General features: G+C 40.7%; 1 protein-coding gene across 1 annotated transcript in view; it reads right to left on the reverse strand.

The window, feature by feature from the left end:
* The window catches only part of LOC149303139 (tRNA (32-2'-O)-methyltransferase regulator THADA-like), a 165,792-nt gene that overhangs the window by 134,768 nt on the left and 10,392 nt on the right, over positions 1 to 20,632 (reverse strand). The window contains exons 14-21 of the mRNA XM_089481345.1: positions 19,924 to 20,044; positions 18,780 to 18,931; positions 17,479 to 17,692; positions 15,589 to 15,724; positions 14,924 to 15,060; positions 14,066 to 14,227; positions 11,657 to 11,814; positions 3,042 to 3,151 (exon numbers count right to left, since the gene is read on the reverse strand). Of these exons, the coding sequence (XP_089337471.1) occupies positions 3,042 to 3,151; positions 11,657 to 11,814; positions 14,066 to 14,227; positions 14,924 to 15,060; positions 15,589 to 15,724; positions 17,479 to 17,692; positions 18,780 to 18,931; positions 19,924 to 20,044 (1,190 nt within the window). The remainder of the gene's footprint in view (positions 1 to 3,041; positions 3,152 to 11,656; positions 11,815 to 14,065; positions 14,228 to 14,923; positions 15,061 to 15,588; positions 15,725 to 17,478; positions 17,693 to 18,779; positions 18,932 to 19,923; positions 20,045 to 20,632) is intronic.

Raw genomic sequence — 20,632 nt, forward strand, 5'->3', positions numbered from 1 at the left:
TGTATAGTTTCATTGTTCCGTCAGGCTGCCAATTGTAGAACAGATCTCGTAAAGCACAATGGGCCACAGTCCCTTTGAAACAACTGCTGTGAGAGGAACTCGAGGGCTGAGAAACGAGGCATTCTGTATGGAGCCCTTCATAGCCCATCTTCAAAGGAGCAGTGTAAATAAATAATAATAAACTGTCTTTGTCTGCATTAAAGTTAAGGCTGTAACGCTATGCGTCTGTTTCCCCCAGACAACAAAAATAACTTGAGTCTCCTGAAGGTACAGAGCTACCAACATGTGTGATCCTCAACTCACCCCTAGAAATCCTGGGTTCCAGAAACAAAGTAAAGTAAATTGTAAAGTAAAATAATTAAATTTTAGAGGGCATTAACATAAAGGAACTTTAACCCAGTTGTCTTTATAAAAATCCTTCTATCTACAAGGGCGATGGTCAAGCCAGAGACCTCTAGGTTTGGTTTTGGGGTGCTGGTAATCTGTTTTTAACTTTGGCTAGATTTCATGTCGTAATGCCACCCAGCAAACCAAGAATGAGCAGAGACATAAGGGGTTTATTCACTAAAGGGAAAGTTTGCAGGTGAGGTTTGGCTCATTCACTTCACTATACAGTACATTATGAAGGTCCTATCCCAGTAGCTTTTGCTGTATGAAGAGCACACATTGAATTATACATCATACAGGGCCAGCTCAGCCCTTCTTCCTGAAGACATTTGCCAGTGCTTGTCCTTCATAATGCAAAGTGAATTCAGGCAGTTGAAACCATAGCTCTCCCTTTAGTAAACAGACCTCTAATGTATTCTTGTTTTAGACCTTAAGTCTAAGTTTTCAGTAACCCTCTTTGAAATGCCCCCTCTAGAATATTACATAAGGATTCTGCTCTGAAGTATCAGATAAAAAATATGTTTTCACATTATTTCTGTGTTTTTTTGTTTTTTTTAAACAGTTCTAGTTTTGCATAATATAATACAGCTGCGCTGTAGCCATTTCTATGCGTTATCTTATCCCAATCTGCTAGGCAAAACACCGATTCCTTATCACACTGCCGTACAGAACAGCTCAGTCTCACTCACTCAGTGAGTTACTGTAATTAATGAAAGTTTAAGTAGGAAGAAATCTCATTAGCCATAAAGAATCAGCTCAGTGTGGTGGTTGAGGAGGGAAAGTCATCCGAAGTATCACATGACTGACAACAACGGCCACCTCCAGGAAGTTTAGTGGCCCAAACAAAAATTGAATTGAGTTTTCCTCAAAGGTAACCCGTATTACAGTATAAACCCACATTCTATCCCCAAGGAGAAAAACATTTCTCTCCAAGAATCGAGGTATACATGAAAAAGGTCCTCTGGTCGGAGAGGAGGGGGAACGCACCTCTGGCCTGGGCAATTCTAAACATATGTCGTCTCCAAACTACAGAAATGGAAGTCCGCTCTCATGTAACGTTATATGTTAACTGCACGCTAACAGAGTCACAAGCATGGATGGCTAAACCCGTGAATAACAAGAGGGTTATTGAAGTATATATTTCTTTAAAAAAAAAACATTTTTACCCTAAAGAAATCATTCTATTTTTATTTTTTTTATTAATTTTCCATGAATTCCATATTATAGGTTTTGTTTGAGTTTAAGTATGGTTATGGTAGTTATTAAAATCAGTAAAAAAAAAATTGTGCAGCACCATGGAACGTGAAGGCGCTATGTTAATATTAAAAAAAAAAAAAAGTGTTTTTCCACTCTTAAACCTGTTACTTAGACTCTGTTGGTATATAATGCCATTTTCTGCCATCTGCCACCCTAAACATTGGTAGAGAAGGCTTAATGTGTTGGGAGTGTGTGATCTCGGCAGGAGGTAAGCGCTCTAACAAAGATTCTTATGGCAACACCTCATCAAAAATAAGAGATCTTGAAACCAACAGAATATTGTGTCACTTATCCATTAAAAAAGAAAGGCTTACAATCATCCCAAACAGCACTTAGCAGTTAGATTAAAAAATAATTAAGCGTATTCACCATCACTGTTATAAAATCTGTAAATTAAAATACACATTACACCCTATTAGGCCAAATAAATTTGAATTCCTTCTTTCCCAGACCTCAGGCAGACCCATGATGGCTCTATGATTAACGGCTGAGCCGGTCCACACATGCACAATACATCATACACCAAAAGCTTGGCACATACGCAATGGGGAAATACATGCCCTCTTCCCATCATGGTAAACATGTGAGCACATGAACAGTAACCTTCTACCTTAATTATCATTCTGAGCACAAGCCAACATGGAAGACATACAGATATTAAAATCCAATATTACCGGCCACGGGTCACCGAGTTGAATTGTCTGTGTATGATGTCTTATTTTATGTTCTTTCTTCATGAGAATGGACAAAATTGGTGCACAGCAGTCTTATCACCACGGCAACCAAAGAAATGGTGCAATCAGCATTGGCAGTTCACTAGTTGCCATGGCAACATGGCCTTCCCCCCCACACACACTTTGTTCTTGAATGACAGTTTGATATTGTAGCAAAATATTCCTAACCACAATGTTATTTTTCCACTTTGATCTTTCTTTACCCTTACAGGTTTTTTCTTTTGTTTAGTGTTTTTGGTTTTTTTTAGCTCAATCTTAAAATAATCCCTATTAATTGATTTAATACTCATTACTGTAGAAAGATATACTAGGGTTTGATCACAAGAAGTGAAACATTCTTTTAAACAATTCTTCTCACTGTTGGGTTATTCATTTATAATATATCGGGGTTGAAACCACAAAACGCCAAAGAGGTAAATGGCATAAGACCCTTTTTTGCTGGCATACAAGCTCTGGACAGCGATAACCAAGAAAGAATATGATGCTCCGCAAAATTATTTTTGCCGAGAATTAACCGACCCGTTGGTGAAGAAACTAGGGCAGTGCAACAAACACACCTTTTCCCCATGTACCTCAAAGTGATTCACAGACCAAATCCCAAAGTATACGTTTCTACGGCAATTTCACAGAGAAATAGAGATCAATAAAGATCAGATGTCTTACCCGATCAACATTTCCGTGAGCTTCACAAAGCCAACGTAGGCCAGCTCGAACGCACCTCTGTGTCTGGACTGCAGAAGGTGATGCTTAAAATATTCGCCCATTTCTTTAACCTACAATGAAAGAAAACAGGAGAAATGTAGTTTGTATTGATGAGCCATCAACCAGTGGGTAAAATATCCAATATTTTTAACAGAAACCTACATTTCTGACAAAGTGCCTCGAATCAATATAGTGAAGCACTTTAATATCCTGTTGGGATGTTCCATGGTTATTGCATTATCTATGAGAGTGATATATGCAAGCTGGATGAAATACGGATGAAAAACAAGGTTCATTTATTCAGAAAACCATATTCACTGATTTAGTTACGTCACAGGAGCAAAGCATGATTTTTATACTGTAGGAGAAGAAAAGCCCCTGATGAAAAATTCTGTCCCTATATTTACAGTATTTTTACACATGAATTATGTATCGCTACAGAGATCGTTTAAACACGAGAAGGAACAAAGGGAAATACCTTAAAGGCTTCCTTTTTGGGAAATGTCAGCGAGGGCAAAGTAATATCTTTATACCTCATAATATTTCTGGAGAGCACCTACTTGATCTTCATAAAATAAGTATCTCATTTAAAGGGACAGTTCAGCCATCATATTCACTTTAATGCATATGATAGCCGAGCAGTCCCTTTGAATGTTCATGGCGTCCCGTGGCAAACGCGTGGGGGGATTCTGCAGAACGCATTTGCCATACTGGAAATATACAGATAATATTTCAGACATCATATACTTACCTCCAGCCAGCTCCAGCACTGTGAAAGCTCTGGAAGGGTCCAGCTAGACCCACTTGTGCATGCACATCAATGCCTCAAAATGGCGGCCCACCAAGTAGGTGTGGAGCTGCAGCTTCTACTTATGACAAGTACATTTATTTCTCCGGGTTTAATCATATGGATACATTGCTCAGTGGGCTCCGCTGCCTGAGACGCTAAAGCGTCCCTTTAATTACATCACCAGATAATTAAAACTTTGTAGATATGTGCATGCACAAGTATGTACACGTTACATTTACAGCGTGCGCTTGGGGGGGGCGCATACAAGAAGCGATCTGTCCCCACAAAATGAGGTGTTTCATCCCCAAATCCGTGTGTGGTTCGTCAGGGCTTTAGGAACTGATCATTTAATGTGTTCGGGGGGGAAGGAACGGATGTTGGTTTTCAGCCTTAAGGCAGAATAACATGAACGTGACTGCGCCGCAAAAATTAGGGTTTTTATTCAAAACACCACCAAATCTGAACAAGATTTAATGGCGCCAGCACGTCAAGAATTGTCTCATTTGTATAAAGCACCTACTTAAGCTCCACCATTAAAATAAATATTTTTCCTAAAATAAAGGCCGAGAAAAGGAATTACCTCATACAAAAATATACCATCAGAAAGTACTATCAAACGCAGCCTCCCGAGGAAACGTCTTTATTTCATCTGGAGTTTCTTAATGCCGGAGCCCCGAAGGCCTTTGTATTTTAAACACCACGAAGCGTATTACCTCTGCCAGGCCAAATGCTTTTTCTTTAGCGCAAATGTTCTTGCTTCTTTTATGTGAGGTTTAAGCCGGCATTAGGTAATCTTACAGCTCCTTTCTGTGCAAATATTTGCGTTTCTTCGGTTTAAAGAACAGCTCAAGGTGCAGTGAGTTTTACTAGACTGTGTAAATGTTGTCTGTGACTTAAAGTACAGTTCCACTCGCTCTATTGTCTTCTACAGACTGACCTTGTTTAGCTAAGTTCCACCCAAGTAATGTATCAGACTATAGCTCGGCAAACGATTAACTAAGATAAACCTTTAATGAGACATAATTAAATCACCTCTCCTGTTATATGCCAATAACTTATTAGTATTACTAATTTTATTATTCGAGGTGGGCAATAGCTGCTTGCCAAGTCGTTGGTGCCCACTCCGCATTGAGCTTGTATCAGACATTAGTAGAGAACTGCAGAATTTGTAATATTACTCATAAATAATAATTATGTCCCCAGTGCCAGTTCTGCACAATACATTTATCTTGGCAGAAAAGACATTTAAAAACCACCTAAAAACGTACATTATCTATGCAGCTGGAGTCAATTCATCACAGAGACAAGTTGTATGAACATCCTAATTTTCAGTCACATATGTTTTACTTTTCATGCTTCTAAGTACAGTGTATAACGTTCTAGATTTATCTATCTCCCAACTCATACAATTCCAAATGGTTTCTGAACAAGAATAGTTTTATTTCCGGATGGAGACATCAGAAAAAAACCTGTTACCAAATCGTACCCGATTAAGAAAACTCATAACACAAAAGGAGCGGGTCAGGCAGAGGGGTAACACCACAGTTTCCCAACACAGTTTGGAGAAAAGGAATACAACGATTGGGAAAAGTGGGTCTTGTACGACCGACAGAACCACACAAGTGTAAGAATCGGTAGTATCATAACTATGGAGGGTTCTGAGGCAAATGCAGGTCCATGTCCTAAGGCGGCCAAAACCCACCTATTCCCATTGACACCCTGGTCCCTGGTGGTTCAACACCATACCATGGCACAGTCTCAGACAAACAGCCCACAAAGGGGAAAGGAAAACAGACACTAGGCTAGACCATACAACCCTGAAAAGATGTCTTAGAGGTGCTCCCTTAGATCATACACAAGGCCTCTGTACCTCAGAGTAGTGAACTAAAATGGCCGGACTTTAATGCTGTCAAGGTGGTCATCAGTGGCGCTAGTGTTACTCGATATCTTCTCCATTGATGTACTTTACAGGTGGAAAGGCTGCTGGGATAAATCATTGTGATGGCTTCTGATAACTATAGCGACACAGATCGGAATGCGGGCGAACTGCTTCGACACAGATGTGTTTATGGGGTCCTGAGCGTTCTGTGTTGGTCTGGAGACCTGCTTTGAGGAGCAGCGAGGAAGACATGAAGAGCCACTTACACAGATTTGGATTCCAGGACTATTTTAATAAGCCCTTTGGTGTAAGTATAGTGCGCCGTGTTTACAGAATTATTAATTCATATTCTTAGTCATGAGACATTGTGACACAGTGGGTGTTGGTAAATGAAGGGCGTGTGGGTGTCTGTGTGTGCATTTAAGATGTTTATGCATACTGGTTGAGATAGTAATTTGATTTCATTGCAAATCCACATGGCAAAATATGTTTGAGAACCATCCATAAATGATCATATACTGTAGGTTAATAACTGATTATTTATTACAGCGGCTCTGATTCATGGCATGCCATCCATGAAAAGTGTAAACACGACGGATAAAACGTTACACCAGTGGGAAGATTAAGTTGATCTTCAAACTCTGTCAACACGCAGGGCAAGACCAGACCCATTATACTGTGGCTTCATTCTTTAATTTAGTTTACATTGTTACCGGGATATGCATAATCTGTTAATTACACATTTTGTCATTTATTTTTTTATAATCTACTCTGTTTATTCACATTGTGACTTTAGAAACTGCCTTTGGAGTTTAACACGTATTTATATATTTCAAGGGTTTGGAGGTATCCCTGCATGAACACTGGTAAGCGGTGAAGGGGCTCGGTCATTAGGGATCAATGCAAAGTCTATCAGGGATTCCCAGAATTACAATCCTACTCTTAGTTGAAAAACGTAAACATGTTACATTGTGCAGTGCTGCTGATTACATCACGTCCTCTGTCCTGAGCGCTATGACATCATATTCTGTGCTCCATCGCTCAAGGATGTGCCGCACACGGTTAGAGAGGTAATGAGGCTGTGCCAGCTAGGCGCTGACCTCTGCAGAGTAAAGGGGCCAGGTACCTGGCAGATCTAGGCCACTGAGAATGTGGTTGACCCGGGAGCTAATCACCCAAGAGCGAGCCTTGCTCCCAGTACTGTGTAACTGCAGCTGTTGTACTCTTCGGCCTAGGTCTCAATACACGGATGTTCACTACATGAAGAACATTGGGGGCACACATTTGCACCCACTGCCTACTGGCTCCACAACCAAACCGTTTGCCCCTCCAAGTACTGATGCTGAGGATATATATATATATATATATATTTTACAATAAAGCAGGAATATATTTACAGTACATCTCAATCCTCCCTAAAATGAAGATTTTGGGCCAATGCCAGATGCTTCTGCGTAATCTTTTTGGGGGAATTTGTGAATCTAAATATAGTCAACAAGCTTTCCACAGTACATTTTATCCGCACTCACTCCAGATTGCAAGCTTTACGGTCAAGGCTCTCTTTAGCCAACGTATTGATTTGTCTTAGTCCATCAATTATATTTTCGTGATACTCTTTCTCAACGTATGTACTATAAGAAGACCAGTGTAAATGGCTGGCACTATATAAATATAGTATAGTATAGCCTTTTGGGTCATGTACACATGTATGTGCATGTTTTTTTAACTGTCATGTACATACATGTGTACGCTATTTTTCCATAGAAGCCATCAAGGGAGAATATGAGAGAGAGAGTCTCATCTCCTACCACCGATTAATAACAGATGCATCAATTTGCACACAGTTAAATGCACTGACTCCAATGTGTACAAACATATTATATATTAATTATATACGGTATTATTATATAATACGTATATATACCGTATTGGCTCGGATATAGGCCGCCCCCGTATATAGGCCGCACCCTAAAAGTTTGGTGTTTTTTTAAAGAAAACGTTTTTTTCTTTACAAAAGCACCAAAAAAACATGCTGCCACTCTGCCCCCCCGAGATATGCTGCCACTCTCCCCCCCCCGAGATATGCTGCCACTGTCCCCCCCCCCCCAGATATGCTGCCACTGTCCTCCCCCCCCAGATATGCTGCCACTGTCCTCCTCCTCCTCCCCCGAGATATGCTGCCATTGCCGCCCCCCCCGAGATATGCTGCCACTGTCCCCCCCCCCCCCCCCCGAGATATGCTGCCACTGTCCTCCTCCTCCCCCCCGAGATGTGCTGCCACTCTGCCCCCCCGACTTACCAGAGCAGACTCCCGGGTGTCTTGCGGGGCCGGCGGGGGAAATCTATGCAATACGCGTATACAACTTCCGGTGCCGGCACTCAGCAGATGTGCCGGTACCGGAAGTTGTATACGTGTATTGCGTAGATGTCCCCCGCCGCCCCCGCAAGACACCCGGGAGTCTGCTCTGGTAAGTCTTTGGGGCAGAGGTAAAACGCATCGTGCGGACGGTCTGTGCTGGCAGGGGAGGCTGTTTGAGCGTATCAGAGAGTAGGATACGGGTCCCCTGCACCGCTGCGGGGGATCTGTATCCTAACCCCGCTGCCTGCCCGGCGCCCGGGACTGCATGTGGGACTGCATCGGGCGCTAGACCCCGAATATAGGCCGCACCCCCACTTTAGAGACTTAAAGTGGGGGGAAAAAGTGCGGCCTATATTCGAGCCAATACGGTATTATATAACTGCATATATATAGTTAGGGAGTAGTATGTCCCGTTAATCTATAAAGCAGAACATGCAGCAGGGCACAAGGCATAAAAGCGTTGAAAAATCAACTTTCCTATTTTGTTTCTCAATGTATCCGATCAAAACGTTCCTTTTAGGGAAATACCGGCTATTAAACAGGAAGGGCAAACCATTAATACGGAAAGTGTTTAATGCATAAATACGACCCGTAAGAAAATGCCGTGATGTGCCGGCTTATTCGCCAGGTGTGCATTAAACATCAAAACCACCGATGCCATTTTTTCCGAATAAACACATTAATTTCAGAGAATGAAGCATTGAGTTCTGGCGTTCCTGGTGAGCCAGACGCAGCTTTCCGCAAACCGCACAGCTGCTGAGCAGATGAAAATACAGACTGAAGCCATTCATACGCTAGGTATGTGCTAAATAAGAGTACTAAAATAATTAAACTCCCAAGAAAATATTTATTTGGTATTTATTGTCATGGCACCTTGAACAAAATAAATATTTTGGCTAAATTTTTTTTTTTTTTTTCATTTTTATTAAAAGTGAAAAAAAAAATTCCTAAGTGTGGGAAAATGACATTATCAACCCCCACCAAAAAAAAAAAGTTTTGTTTTTTTGTCAAAGCCAGATGCAAAAGGAAGGTCAAGAATTGAAAACAGAAACCTAATAAATCCCTGATATTTCCAAATGAAATGCTTGCGGTAAGCTAATTTCTTGTAAACACAGCGCTTAGCTCTGCTGAACAGTCCCAGATGGAGCTACAACTTTCATGATTTAAATATGAGAATTAAATGGAAGAAAAATAAAGAATTTGCCATTTGAATCAAGAGTAAAAATGAAAAAAAAATCTGTAAAAAATTTAAAGGTTCGTTTTTCTTCCTTCCAACTAAAACACAGACTGTCTGAGCTTATTATGAAGATCTCTACTTTTATTTTTCCCCAGAAGACTAAAAGAAAAAAAAAATGTTTACTGTCATGGTAATGGGGTCTTTTAATCTATTCAACTTTTGTCACATGTTTAAAAAAGGTTGAATTTAATATTCCCTAAAGAAAAGTATAGGAGAAAATTAACATAATTGAAGAATTGGTGTTTCTAGAGCAATATTTAGTTATAAAAGTTACATACAGCAAATTAAATGGGTCAGCACCTTAAAGAATAACTCCTTATTAGTCTAAAGAGTTAACAGATGCTGGCACGGGATCATTTGTGGAGTATCTGCAGGCTAAAGCATGAACACGTGTGTAATGTGCGTCTGCTGCAGACAACCCCAAAAGAGGACAAACTTTGCAAAACCGCCCGGCCGTTCTCACTAGGTCACAATATGACATCACTTTAAAAAAAAAAAAGTCAAAGCCTTACAAATATTTACTTTTTGGTTCACAGGTTCAAGTATCCAGAAACACAACAGTAGCTAACTATGGGCACGCCATTTTTACTTTACTGAGAGGGTGGTAGAGAAATGGAACAGCCCCCAGAAGAAGTGGTAGAGGCTTATGGTTCTCCTGACAAGACCGGGGACTGATTAAGATCGGAGTATCTACATCAGGAATAATGGGCCGTATGGTTCTTATCTGCCACCAAATTATGTTTCCATGTCCCCTGAGCAAAACAAACACTGCCATTAACCATGCATAGGCTTCACCAACGTGACTCGACACCCCATTCCCTAAACTGCTCCTCCGTACTAGCGTGGTCACATCAGTCATCTTTTTTCTGCATTTCCTATGTCATCAGGAAAAACAGGCAGATTACACGGGCTACATAGTCATCTGCCGTCACATTCTACGTGTCTGTGTCATGGCACATGTGAGGTGCTGCCCCCTGCAGTAATCAGGGTGTATAACAACTACTGATCACGGCACATGTGAGGTGCTGCCCCCTGCAGTAATCAGGGTGTATAACAACTTCTGATCACGGCACATGTGAGGTGCTGCCCCCTGCAGTAATCAGGGTGTATAACAACTAAATACCTATGAATTTATACATCACACATTCAGCAAGGGGGCAGCACTTTACATGTGCGTTGCTGTCACACGTGTAACATGTGTGTCCTGGAAAAATGGCTGATGTGTTCACACTACTTCCTCATCTTTTTCCTTCTAGCGTTGACTTTCTACAACAACCGTTATCCTCCCTCATTAAAAGAATAGTGTGCAAACATATATTTTCCGACATTAGTTTACTCTACAATGTAGAAGATTTCTTGCGCATGTACTTCCTGCCAAATGAGAAGGTTGAGATTTTGTTGCAAAGTGAGGTTCGATAAGAGGTAATGCAACTCTATATAGGACAAAAAACAGATATTATCCCATCTTTAATACTGCTAGTTATGAGAAGCAATGCCATCATTTATTAGATTTAAATCTATGGATAGCGGCAGCAGAAGTTACATTATATACCAGAGGTAAATCTTATTTAGGGAAAATGTATATTCAATCTGGATCGTGAAATGTTATATAGTTTTTAATCTATAGTTTGCTTATATCTCGTTTCCCAACATTATTGTCATTGGTTTGGGGGGGGGGGGGGGTTCCTGCAATTGTCTGTTGCCAAAATTTTGCTCAATTTGATTTAGCAGGAAAACCACTAAACAGAAAACGTCTGATTCATCGAGAGTGGAATTTAATGGCTTCGTAGGACTCTGAACAAGACAGGAATAGATACGGCCATATAACATCCATATGGTGTTCATTAAGATCCACCGAGAGATTTTCACAGGAGATTAAAGAAAAATCAATGACAAACGTTACTTCTTTTTCTTAGAAAATCCCCAGTGAGTTTATATTTTATGAGCTCTAAAAGAATATTAAACAGTAAAATAAAATTGAAAAATAGAATAAAATATGATTATCAATGCACTCTGGATGGGGGGGGGGAAATCACTGTATGGGGAATTCATAATTGGGTTTTTTTATACAATTTTTTTTTATTTTAAAAAAAATTAATAAATGGAATTTTCTTTTCTTTTTTAATATCCAGCCGTCAGAAATCTCTCTCCATGCTGCAAAACACAGATGGCACCAAGAGAAAAACTAGTGGACCCAAAAGGGATTAGGGAATTTAGGCATTCTGAAGACTCCACTTGATAAATATGTCCAATGGTCTACGTGGCTGCACTGCACTGCACATGGATGAAATTACTAAGACTGTACACATACCTGTTCAACGGTAACCAGTCCACAAGTGGAGTCAGACAGGTCCTGGAGGGGGAGATTTTGGCAAAGCATTCCCAAAAGGAGCGAGACTTCTTTCATACTCCTCCAGCAGCAGACAAGCACCATCTGAGCAGACACGTTACAGGACAGGCCATCTTTCACTTTACAGAGAAGAAGAACATAAAAAGGTTGGATAAGGGAGACGCATTCGCATGTATTATCGGCATAGAACAGGTAAGCGTTTTACAAACTGATAGAGGAGTGCGTTCAGAAGCTCGTAGGAACTTTTATAGTTACCCCACAAGCTTCTAAAGACTCTGTTTTCTGAACATGGTCAACTCAACACCCTCTGTTGGTTAAATAAATGTACAAGTTGTGTATCAAGGGCGCCATGTTTAATATAAGCGTTCTGGTCTTCAGGTGTCACCGGAAACATAGAATTACTAGTTTTTTTAGAAATGGCCCCTAACGTTCACTGAAGAGGTGGAAAGAAAAAGTTGGCCAGTTACCGCTGCTGCACGTTTTACGCCTTCCGCTAAAAAAAAGACAAAAGCAGGAGGAAGAGTCCTTATTTTGTACGGCGCATTTGTGTGTTCAAAGTAGGGATGCAGGACTGGGCTCCATCCACCTGTACAGACTCTTAACTCGATGGGGACGTTCACAGAACGAAATGTTTTAATTTAAACAGGCTGGCGATCACAAGTATTGCGTTGGGCAGCTCTTCGGCTTCCAGAAGACTATATTGGCCAAAAGTATCTCCCGCTTGCCACTTCTCATAAACTGTCCCTTTAAAGAAGTAGGAGCACCCCAGCCAAACCGAAAAAGTGGATTTTCTTTACTATTTTTTATTAAGACAGCGCATCGTCCCAACAAACTCTAACCAGCTTCAGCTCCAAAAGCGAGTCTGATTGACAAACCAGTATTGCTTTAAGCTTAAATCCTCAACATTTTCCTTAAACGGAAATTCAGATGGTTTTACCGGTGTTTGTGTGGTTAAAACACCCACTCCTAACTCTAGCGTCCGTTCTGATGAACTGCGAAGATTTGAAAAAGAAATAAGAATATTGCTTTCAGAGGGATCTGCTGAGCCCCGAGCTCTTACTCCTGTTACAAGCAATTGCTTAGTATTTAGCCAAAAGAGTCCGGTTTAGAAAATCTTTTCCCATCGTTGGAAAATGAAAACATAATCAGCACAGATGCACGCCTGACCTGGAATCCAATGCAAAACGGTAGGCAGCACATATACGTATAGCTCTCTATAGGGCTAAGACGTCGCGGTCCCACAGCGCCACCATGTGGCCATGGCACATGATCCAAAATAAAGCAACTGCAAGCGTACTTGAAAAGTGCTGTGGAGGAAATTACTATCATGTGTCCTGGGGCGGAATTAATATTTTGGTGGCAGAAACGCTCAGCTTGAATGAGTCTACGGCCAACATATCATGTGCCAATGTAATAGCAGCAGCATGATGGCTCTATGTCACCGCATTACCATAATAAAGCATTGTGGGTATTACTCTCACTCTATTGGTGAGCAAGCGTAGCAGAAATGTATGTATGAATGGGTATACCATCCAACATTTTAGGAGCTATTCACTAAAGGGATGAGGTTGCAACTTCTTGACTTCAAAATGCATTGTGAAGGGCCATCCCCAATGAGCTTCTGCCGCAGGAACAGCTTGGCTGGCCCTGTGCGATGTATAGTTAACACTGAGATATCTTCAGTCTCCTAACACATTGCATTACGTAGGGACCCATCTTCTTGGTGCTGGCCCTTCATGATGAATAGTGAAAACCACAACTCTCTTGTCCCCTATCCCATGATTCTGGGTATCAGGTAGGAATGGGGGCAGATGAATTTGGGTCCCAAAAATGGGCTGTTGCTCCTGATGAGGGACACTTGGGAGGTATGCTAATAGGGGCACCACCAACACAGTTTGAGTTTTGAGACACAGGCAAGTTTCTCCCACCAGAAAGGCTGATTTTGCTTGCGCCTGCTTCTGTTTGCTCAATCAAAGAAGTAAAAACAAATATTAGCAGATGCACAAATTATAAGCTAAAACGTACCTCATTATCCCTTTTTTTATATTGAAATTGAGGTCAGAGCCCTTTAACATACAGTTAAACATGGATTTAGAATCACTAAACTACATGCGGCAGGAGGTCCACTGCCAACATTAGAGGAACAAGCGTCCACAGAGAGGAAAAAGTCATCCAGCGCAGGCAATCTAATTTAATAGGCAGAACATTAGGTTTCCGGGTCTTCAGGACCTGTCCACAGCACATGGGCCAAGCGCACATGGAACAAGATTTATATGAATGGATTTATGTCAGCGCAAAGCAAACCGTTTTCAACATCCTATAAACACAGCTTCCGAAAATGTTTTAATTACTTTAATTACACGTCGTTACCTTTGGTTTCTGCACACAGGGAATCGGATGGTACGCCGTCTTCAGGGAGGAGCTGATAAAGTGGGTCATTTTCTTTCTGTAATGTTCTTGGCTGAGCAAAGTAATCATTTGTGTCCCGTGGCTGTATCTCGCTCATTATCATGTGCAACTGAGTAGCTGCTTCTACAAAAAAAAAGACAATAAGATCAGTCAGCAAGTGTGAAGCAACGCAAAGCCTTGTTGGGATAAGTGCCTCCTAACCTCTGGATATTACTGGCATGAGGAAACCATGCAAGACCAGACACAGGCTAAGTTTTGGAGCCAGACAGTCTCCCCAGTTTGAGATGTTCTATTTGGCCCATTAAAAAGACATGGCTGCTTGTTTATCGTATAAGTGTTATAGCCTCCTCTTCTGTCCTTGGCGTCTTACCAAAAGACAGTCCTGAATGTGAGGGAACAAGACGACGACAGGTCCATCGGGTTTGTTTTTTTTAGAAGGGGACACACAACTGTATAGAGTAATAAGGAGTTTCAGTCCATTAAGGGGTGAAAGCCAATTCACGACACACTAGAGAACACAAATAGCCCTGCAGTTAGACTATTGTTATAAATCTCGGGAGAAGATCTAACAATAGCCAACAGCAGGGTTAACATGTTCACAACTCTCCGAACTTAGGACATTTCGACCACTCAACATCTGCTGAGTTTGTGAAGAGAGAACGTCTAATGGTAAAGCTTGTCTATGACTGTGAAGGGGCATTTGTAAGAAAATGTTGTTCCGTACCAGGAGTTACATATGAGCTGTTTGTTGATGCTGCATAAATATAGATAACTGAAACGTGAGTCTTTTGGGAATAGGGATATAAAGCCATACATTACCAGTGTCATTGTCCATAGGCATAAGACCTTCCGGGGATGAACTATGGACAACTGGAGAGACAACCTCAGAGAGTCTGTATGACATTGAGATGAGCTCCGATATCAGCTGTCTCCATTCTGCCACCATTGAGAGGTCCCTAGATACAGAGATAATGCTTCTGATTATTCACCCCAGTGAATGCATTGAACTACAATATTGGAGTGATTACCACGAAGACATCACAACGCTTTGCTGCAAGTTCTCTTTGGCATCATCATCAAGGAGGAAAGGATAAAACTTGCATAAACTTAACGTTCTTTGATACGTTGACAAAAAAAATTGCGCAGAAGGGTAACTTGTGAGAAATAAAAACAATACTCGATACTACGCTGTTCTAAGGGGGCTGGATAAGCAATTCGTCACAAGTCGCTTACTAATGAAAACAATCCAAGCTTGGCAAAACCACTCTGGGAACTCAAGGAGAGATTAATTACATGGCGCTTTTTGGTAGGAGGCGGAAATGAAAAGGAGCCATCTAAAGCTAGGGATCAAGACAATATTTATCACGTGGTTCACCTTTCCTTGCCCGAGGTAAACATAAGGAGTCACTTAACTGCGAGCTGACCCGCTGGCCAAAGGGTCGTGGTTCAATGAGGCTGACTGATGGTCGCTGAACATCACTTACTTCAGAGAGAGCTGCCGTAACACTCCGCTAACACAATGCACTCTGCCGTACAAAGGGAACGACGCCGCGGCTTCCAGCAAGGACCTTTCAGCTTGCAAAATTTCATTTTCAAGGCTGCCCATCAATAACCTGACAACTGAAACAAGGTTACATTGTGCGAGTTAAATGAAACGTGAAAACGCCTCGGAGTTTAGAAGTGCCGTGAATACACCCGAGTAACAAAGTGGAATAATTTACAATTTTCAATGCGTTAATAATCGTTACAGTACTACTTTAAAAGCACTTGAAACGAGGCTCCTGAATTCACCCCCCAAAAACCCAACAATGTTTAGAATAAGGCAAAACGCCTGATTTTTTTTTTTGTATAAGAGGCAAGATACGAATACATTCAAGGAACTTTTAAGAGTAAAAATTCAATCTACTGCCAAGTCGAAATGCAGAACGGCCCTAAAGGGACACAAAGAGCATTTAATTTACCGTATTCCTAGAATTTTAAGTATATTGGGGGGTGCAAGCTGTTTTGGAAGCAGTCCACATGTTCATGGTAAAAATGATGTGAAAAGCACAACAGCTACAGTGCAGAAAAATATCACGAAACGTGTTTTCTTAGAAAAAGGCTTTTTTTTTTTTTTTTTTAAAGAGACGCCTCCATGGATTTTTTTAATCACCCTGTTTTAACACACAAAAAAAAACATCTTAGAACAAAATCTTTGATAGATTGCATTGAAAAGTATCTTAATAAATGGTATCTTCACAAAACGGTTGCAGTACAAATTAGAGTTTTAAGTTGCAATAAATATTTTTTTTTATTTAAATTATTCCTCTTCTCCTCGATAGCTAAATAATTACATAGCCTATGTCTGCTTTCCCTCTGCAAAATAAATAAAAAACTACAGCTTGATCCAATTAAAATGCTCTGGTATTCTTTGCCCTCAAGGAATTGGAGGCTATGACATAAAAATAAAGTTCTAATTATAGTACAGAAGCAAACCGCTCCACAACATGTACAAATTCAGCTGTTCACACTTTAATATACACTTCATACAGAAAATTATAAAAAAAAAAAAAATTAAAATAAATGAAGGCTACTTTTCCTCCTAAAGGACTTCTAGACAAGCTTTGGATAGATCAGATTTACATTTGGTAATAAAATAAGAACGTTACAAATTAAATCTATTACAATTGTTAATGGCAAAGAACGATTGCAATAAATCTCAGGGGGAAAGAAAAGTTATTTTTTTAGTAAGCTGAAAAATATCTGAATATCTCAAAAGTTTTCTGGCCCATGTGTCCTTTTTAAGTTGATATATAAGCAAAGGGATTCTTGGTAATGAAAAAAATCTGAAATCATTTGTAAATGTGATGGTTAATTTAGGGAAAAGGGTCATTAAAACAGAAAATAAGAGATTGGGGCTATTGGACTTTTTAAAGGATTTCTCCAACAATACCCTGTTTCAGTTAGACCATAAAGGGCAAAATCGTAAAAGTCGAGCAATGAGCTGAGAGTTGCTATGGTGACAAAAACATTCTGCCCCAGAATTACACTTTATACCTCCGGGTTGGAGTTTGTGGGTCTCTTTAACCTTGTTGGAATAAGTCGTCAAATATCTCTTTATAAAAGCTGCTATTCCCACTATATCTTGGGTCAGATGCGCCTTCTTTTTGGAGCCCTATGCAAAAATATTTACGGGCCCATCACTAGCAATAATTCATAAACTAGGAAAACAATATTTGTTTATAAAACACATTACAGTAACGCGGTTATCACTTGCAAAAGTCTCTCTTCCCTATCTTTAGAATACGCAGCTAAGCAACTACTCCATGCGATCACACAGCAGCCCCATTCTTGCCTCGGATACACGTTTAAGGCCATCACATTCACGAACTCACCAGAGTAGGTATTTTTTTCCACGAGGCTGGCTTTAGGGTTTGGAAGAGCCGACGGTCTGTGCCGGTTCTGTATCCGGTTTTCTAGCGCAGTCTGGAGTCCTTCTTGGTAGATCAAGAAGTTCAGGAGGTAGGAAGCCGTCACGCAGTCAAAGTGCTTTGTACTTGTGCTTAAGTTCAGAGCCGCTTCAAACAATATACTCAGCTTTTTGGGGTCCTAAAAACGTATATTAAAAATACACACATTACTAATTATGTAAAACTGTATTATAGTGGGTGCGTGCGTAACGTTATCCTATATACTTCTATCACGCATAAACATTTACAAATCATATCTTTAGGTGAAGGATCTTGAAGTATAATGGAGTAAAAAGCAATGGGGAACAGTGGACGAGAGGAAGGCAAAGAAGAAAATGGAAGAAAAGCAATGGGGGGGGGACCAAGGGAGACCCAGAAGAAAGTGATCATGATGGCGGACAGGTAACATTTAGGATTAAAAGGGATTTATAGTTCTTGTGTTTTAAATGGTGACTAATTTGAAAAGGACAATAAGAAAATGAAGATATAAAATCTGGGAAAACTATCCATCATAACACTGATGCTTAATGTGCGATTGTGATTCAAGTATTAAGAAATCTTATAACTTTGCATAAGATTCTTTACTATTTTTAGGTTATATGGAATGTATCGGCCATGCTTGTATTCTGTTATTAATCAATGTATATCTTATATCAAACGAACAAATTACAAAAAAAACGGTAACAGAGAGCAGATGATGAGAGGAGTGATCTTTTATGTCAGAGAGGATTGATGGTTGATGTCAGAGAGGATTGGTATAATGGATGTATAAGTGAGGTGTACGCGTATGATGATGGTGAAAGTGAGATTGGAGTGTACTTAATACATTGGTCAAAGCGTGGACTTAAAAATTTATTTCATTTGCTTTAAGAGTTTTATGGGGTCTATTCTAATGGATATATATATATATATGTTACTTGAATAATTAGTGTCGGTCAGACTCAATGAGGTCTCACTTTTGCCATGAGTTCTGTTGCTGAGTTGAGTTGGCACTTAGCATGGAGATAGTCTAGAAGTTCACCATGCTCTCCCACTACCAGTACTCACAGCCTGCCAAGAATCATCCCTGGGTTTAGCGAATGGGAAAGGCAGAGATTGCTGAATTCAGTGCATAGTCGCTAAAAACTTCATTGATTAGTGAAGACCGGGTGACGATGGAAAAACAAAGGGTGTGTTTTATGTCACGGGCCGATAAAATAACATTTTTGCCATACGGCTTCGATTACCTCAAGGCCTAAAACAGATGGCGGCAGCTTTCTGAGAAGTTCAAACGCAAGATTTTTCACTTCCTCAAAGGTGTTACTGAAGCACTCTAAGAGAGCGCGGACATTGTTACCGCTGACCGACCGAGCGAGCGCAAACACAGCCTGACAAGAGCCTGTGAAAAGAGATCATTAGAAGCGGGAACAAAAACTCTAATCACTTTCTGCTTCACGAGACAAAACTTGTTAAGCTTTATGGTTCCCAATAAAGCCACACTCGGAGTTACGGATGTGAAGTATGAGATGCAGATGTATATCCCGCTCATATGAAAAAGATCAAAGGCAGTTGTTGGGTTCACATGCCGAGAACAATGAAGTTTAACTCCTGAGTTGCTCGAGGGGATTAAATATATGGTGCGGGGCACCCTGTCTACGAAAGGATTGAGGAATGGTGACACACATACACACATGTTTACACAACATAACCAACATTCTATAAAAGCTACTGCATGAAAAAAAACAACTGGCTTATTTACATCTCACTACACGGTCCTGTTATTTAAATATTGATGAGCTTTCTGCCTCTGGAGCAAGTCATTAGGTTTCCCAAGATGTGGTGTCACGTAACCCTGTTCAAAGTGATTAATAGAGGTCAAGTCGGTTGTCTTTGCTCCAAAGTCCTTTCATTCAATGGTTTATGCCGCCCCCCCCCGGGGTACAGAACCCAAGACCCATTCCCCTCAAACCCCAGCATGGGGTAGCTATGTTTACAACCTGTCTGTACGAACAGAAGGGAGCAGGGAATGCTCAAAACGTAAACGGAAAATCAAGGCTGACAAAATGAACAACAAAGGCTAAGCACGGGTCCGTTAGAAAAACATCTTTTCCGGGAGATCTGGTGTGATAGTTCTAGAGCCGGCTCAGGACCTGGCAATAGCGCCCTCTATAGCTGCCGTTGTATTACAGACCCCCTCCATATTCAACAACCCTTATAAAATGATGTGGCACAGACAACTGGAATATCCAAAACAGAGATTATTTATATTTTTATACAATGCTGTAGATTAATCCTACATGATTCAGAAAAGGAGCGGAAATGGAGACTTTAAGCAGACCTGGATCTGATAATTTCAGACATTTTCTTGAACTGCACCAGTTGCTGGCTCACCTTCAACAGGAAATATTTCAGCGATGGATCCCAAAATAGTTAAGGCTGAAAACCTTGTTGGATGCGAAGAACCAGGGAAGAGAGACTCAAAAAGATAGTTTGCTACAGACGTCATGAATTCCTGGAACGAGAAAAAGAATTGGAACATCTGGGAGTTTGTTTTTGTGTGGGAAAAGAACTCCCAGAAACTGATATGCAACGCATTAGCGCGTTATTAAACATTACACTCATACCAGACGGTGAAAACAGTCACCCAGAAAAGGCTTTTTAAACATTAAACAAAATACCATCATTATTTCACCACCAAAGCGACATAGTGCGCCAGCCCCATCTGTGGGCGGAGGGATGAGCGCCGAACAGGCTCTTCAAGGAAGATGGTGCACAACAACAGATGGACGGCCTCAAGATACTCAACCATGAACTCTACAACAGTCAACAAACAAGTGCAAGATCTACTACCCTGCCTCCATCTCAAAATCCCATGAAATCCCAGTCTGTCCGCTAAACAAGCAACATGTTGCTTGTTCCCACTGGCACCACCAAACACCAACCTAAATATTGTGTATTCCGTCACAGTGGAATGTGACTCTACTGGAAGACTTCAATGAATTACATGAGAAAACCCTCCATGTTTGTTATGTAGTTATGTACACAAAATGATTCTACACCAAGGCTCAGAGTTGGAAGATCGCTCTAATTACAGTAGCAA

Source organism: Sceloporus occidentalis, unplaced genomic scaffold (assembly GCF_023333645.1).
Source record: "Sceloporus occidentalis isolate IW3139 unplaced genomic scaffold, rSceOcc1.0.p SCAF_15, whole genome shotgun sequence".
Lineage (NCBI taxonomy): Eukaryota > Metazoa > Chordata > Lepidosauria > Squamata > Phrynosomatidae > Sceloporus > Sceloporus occidentalis.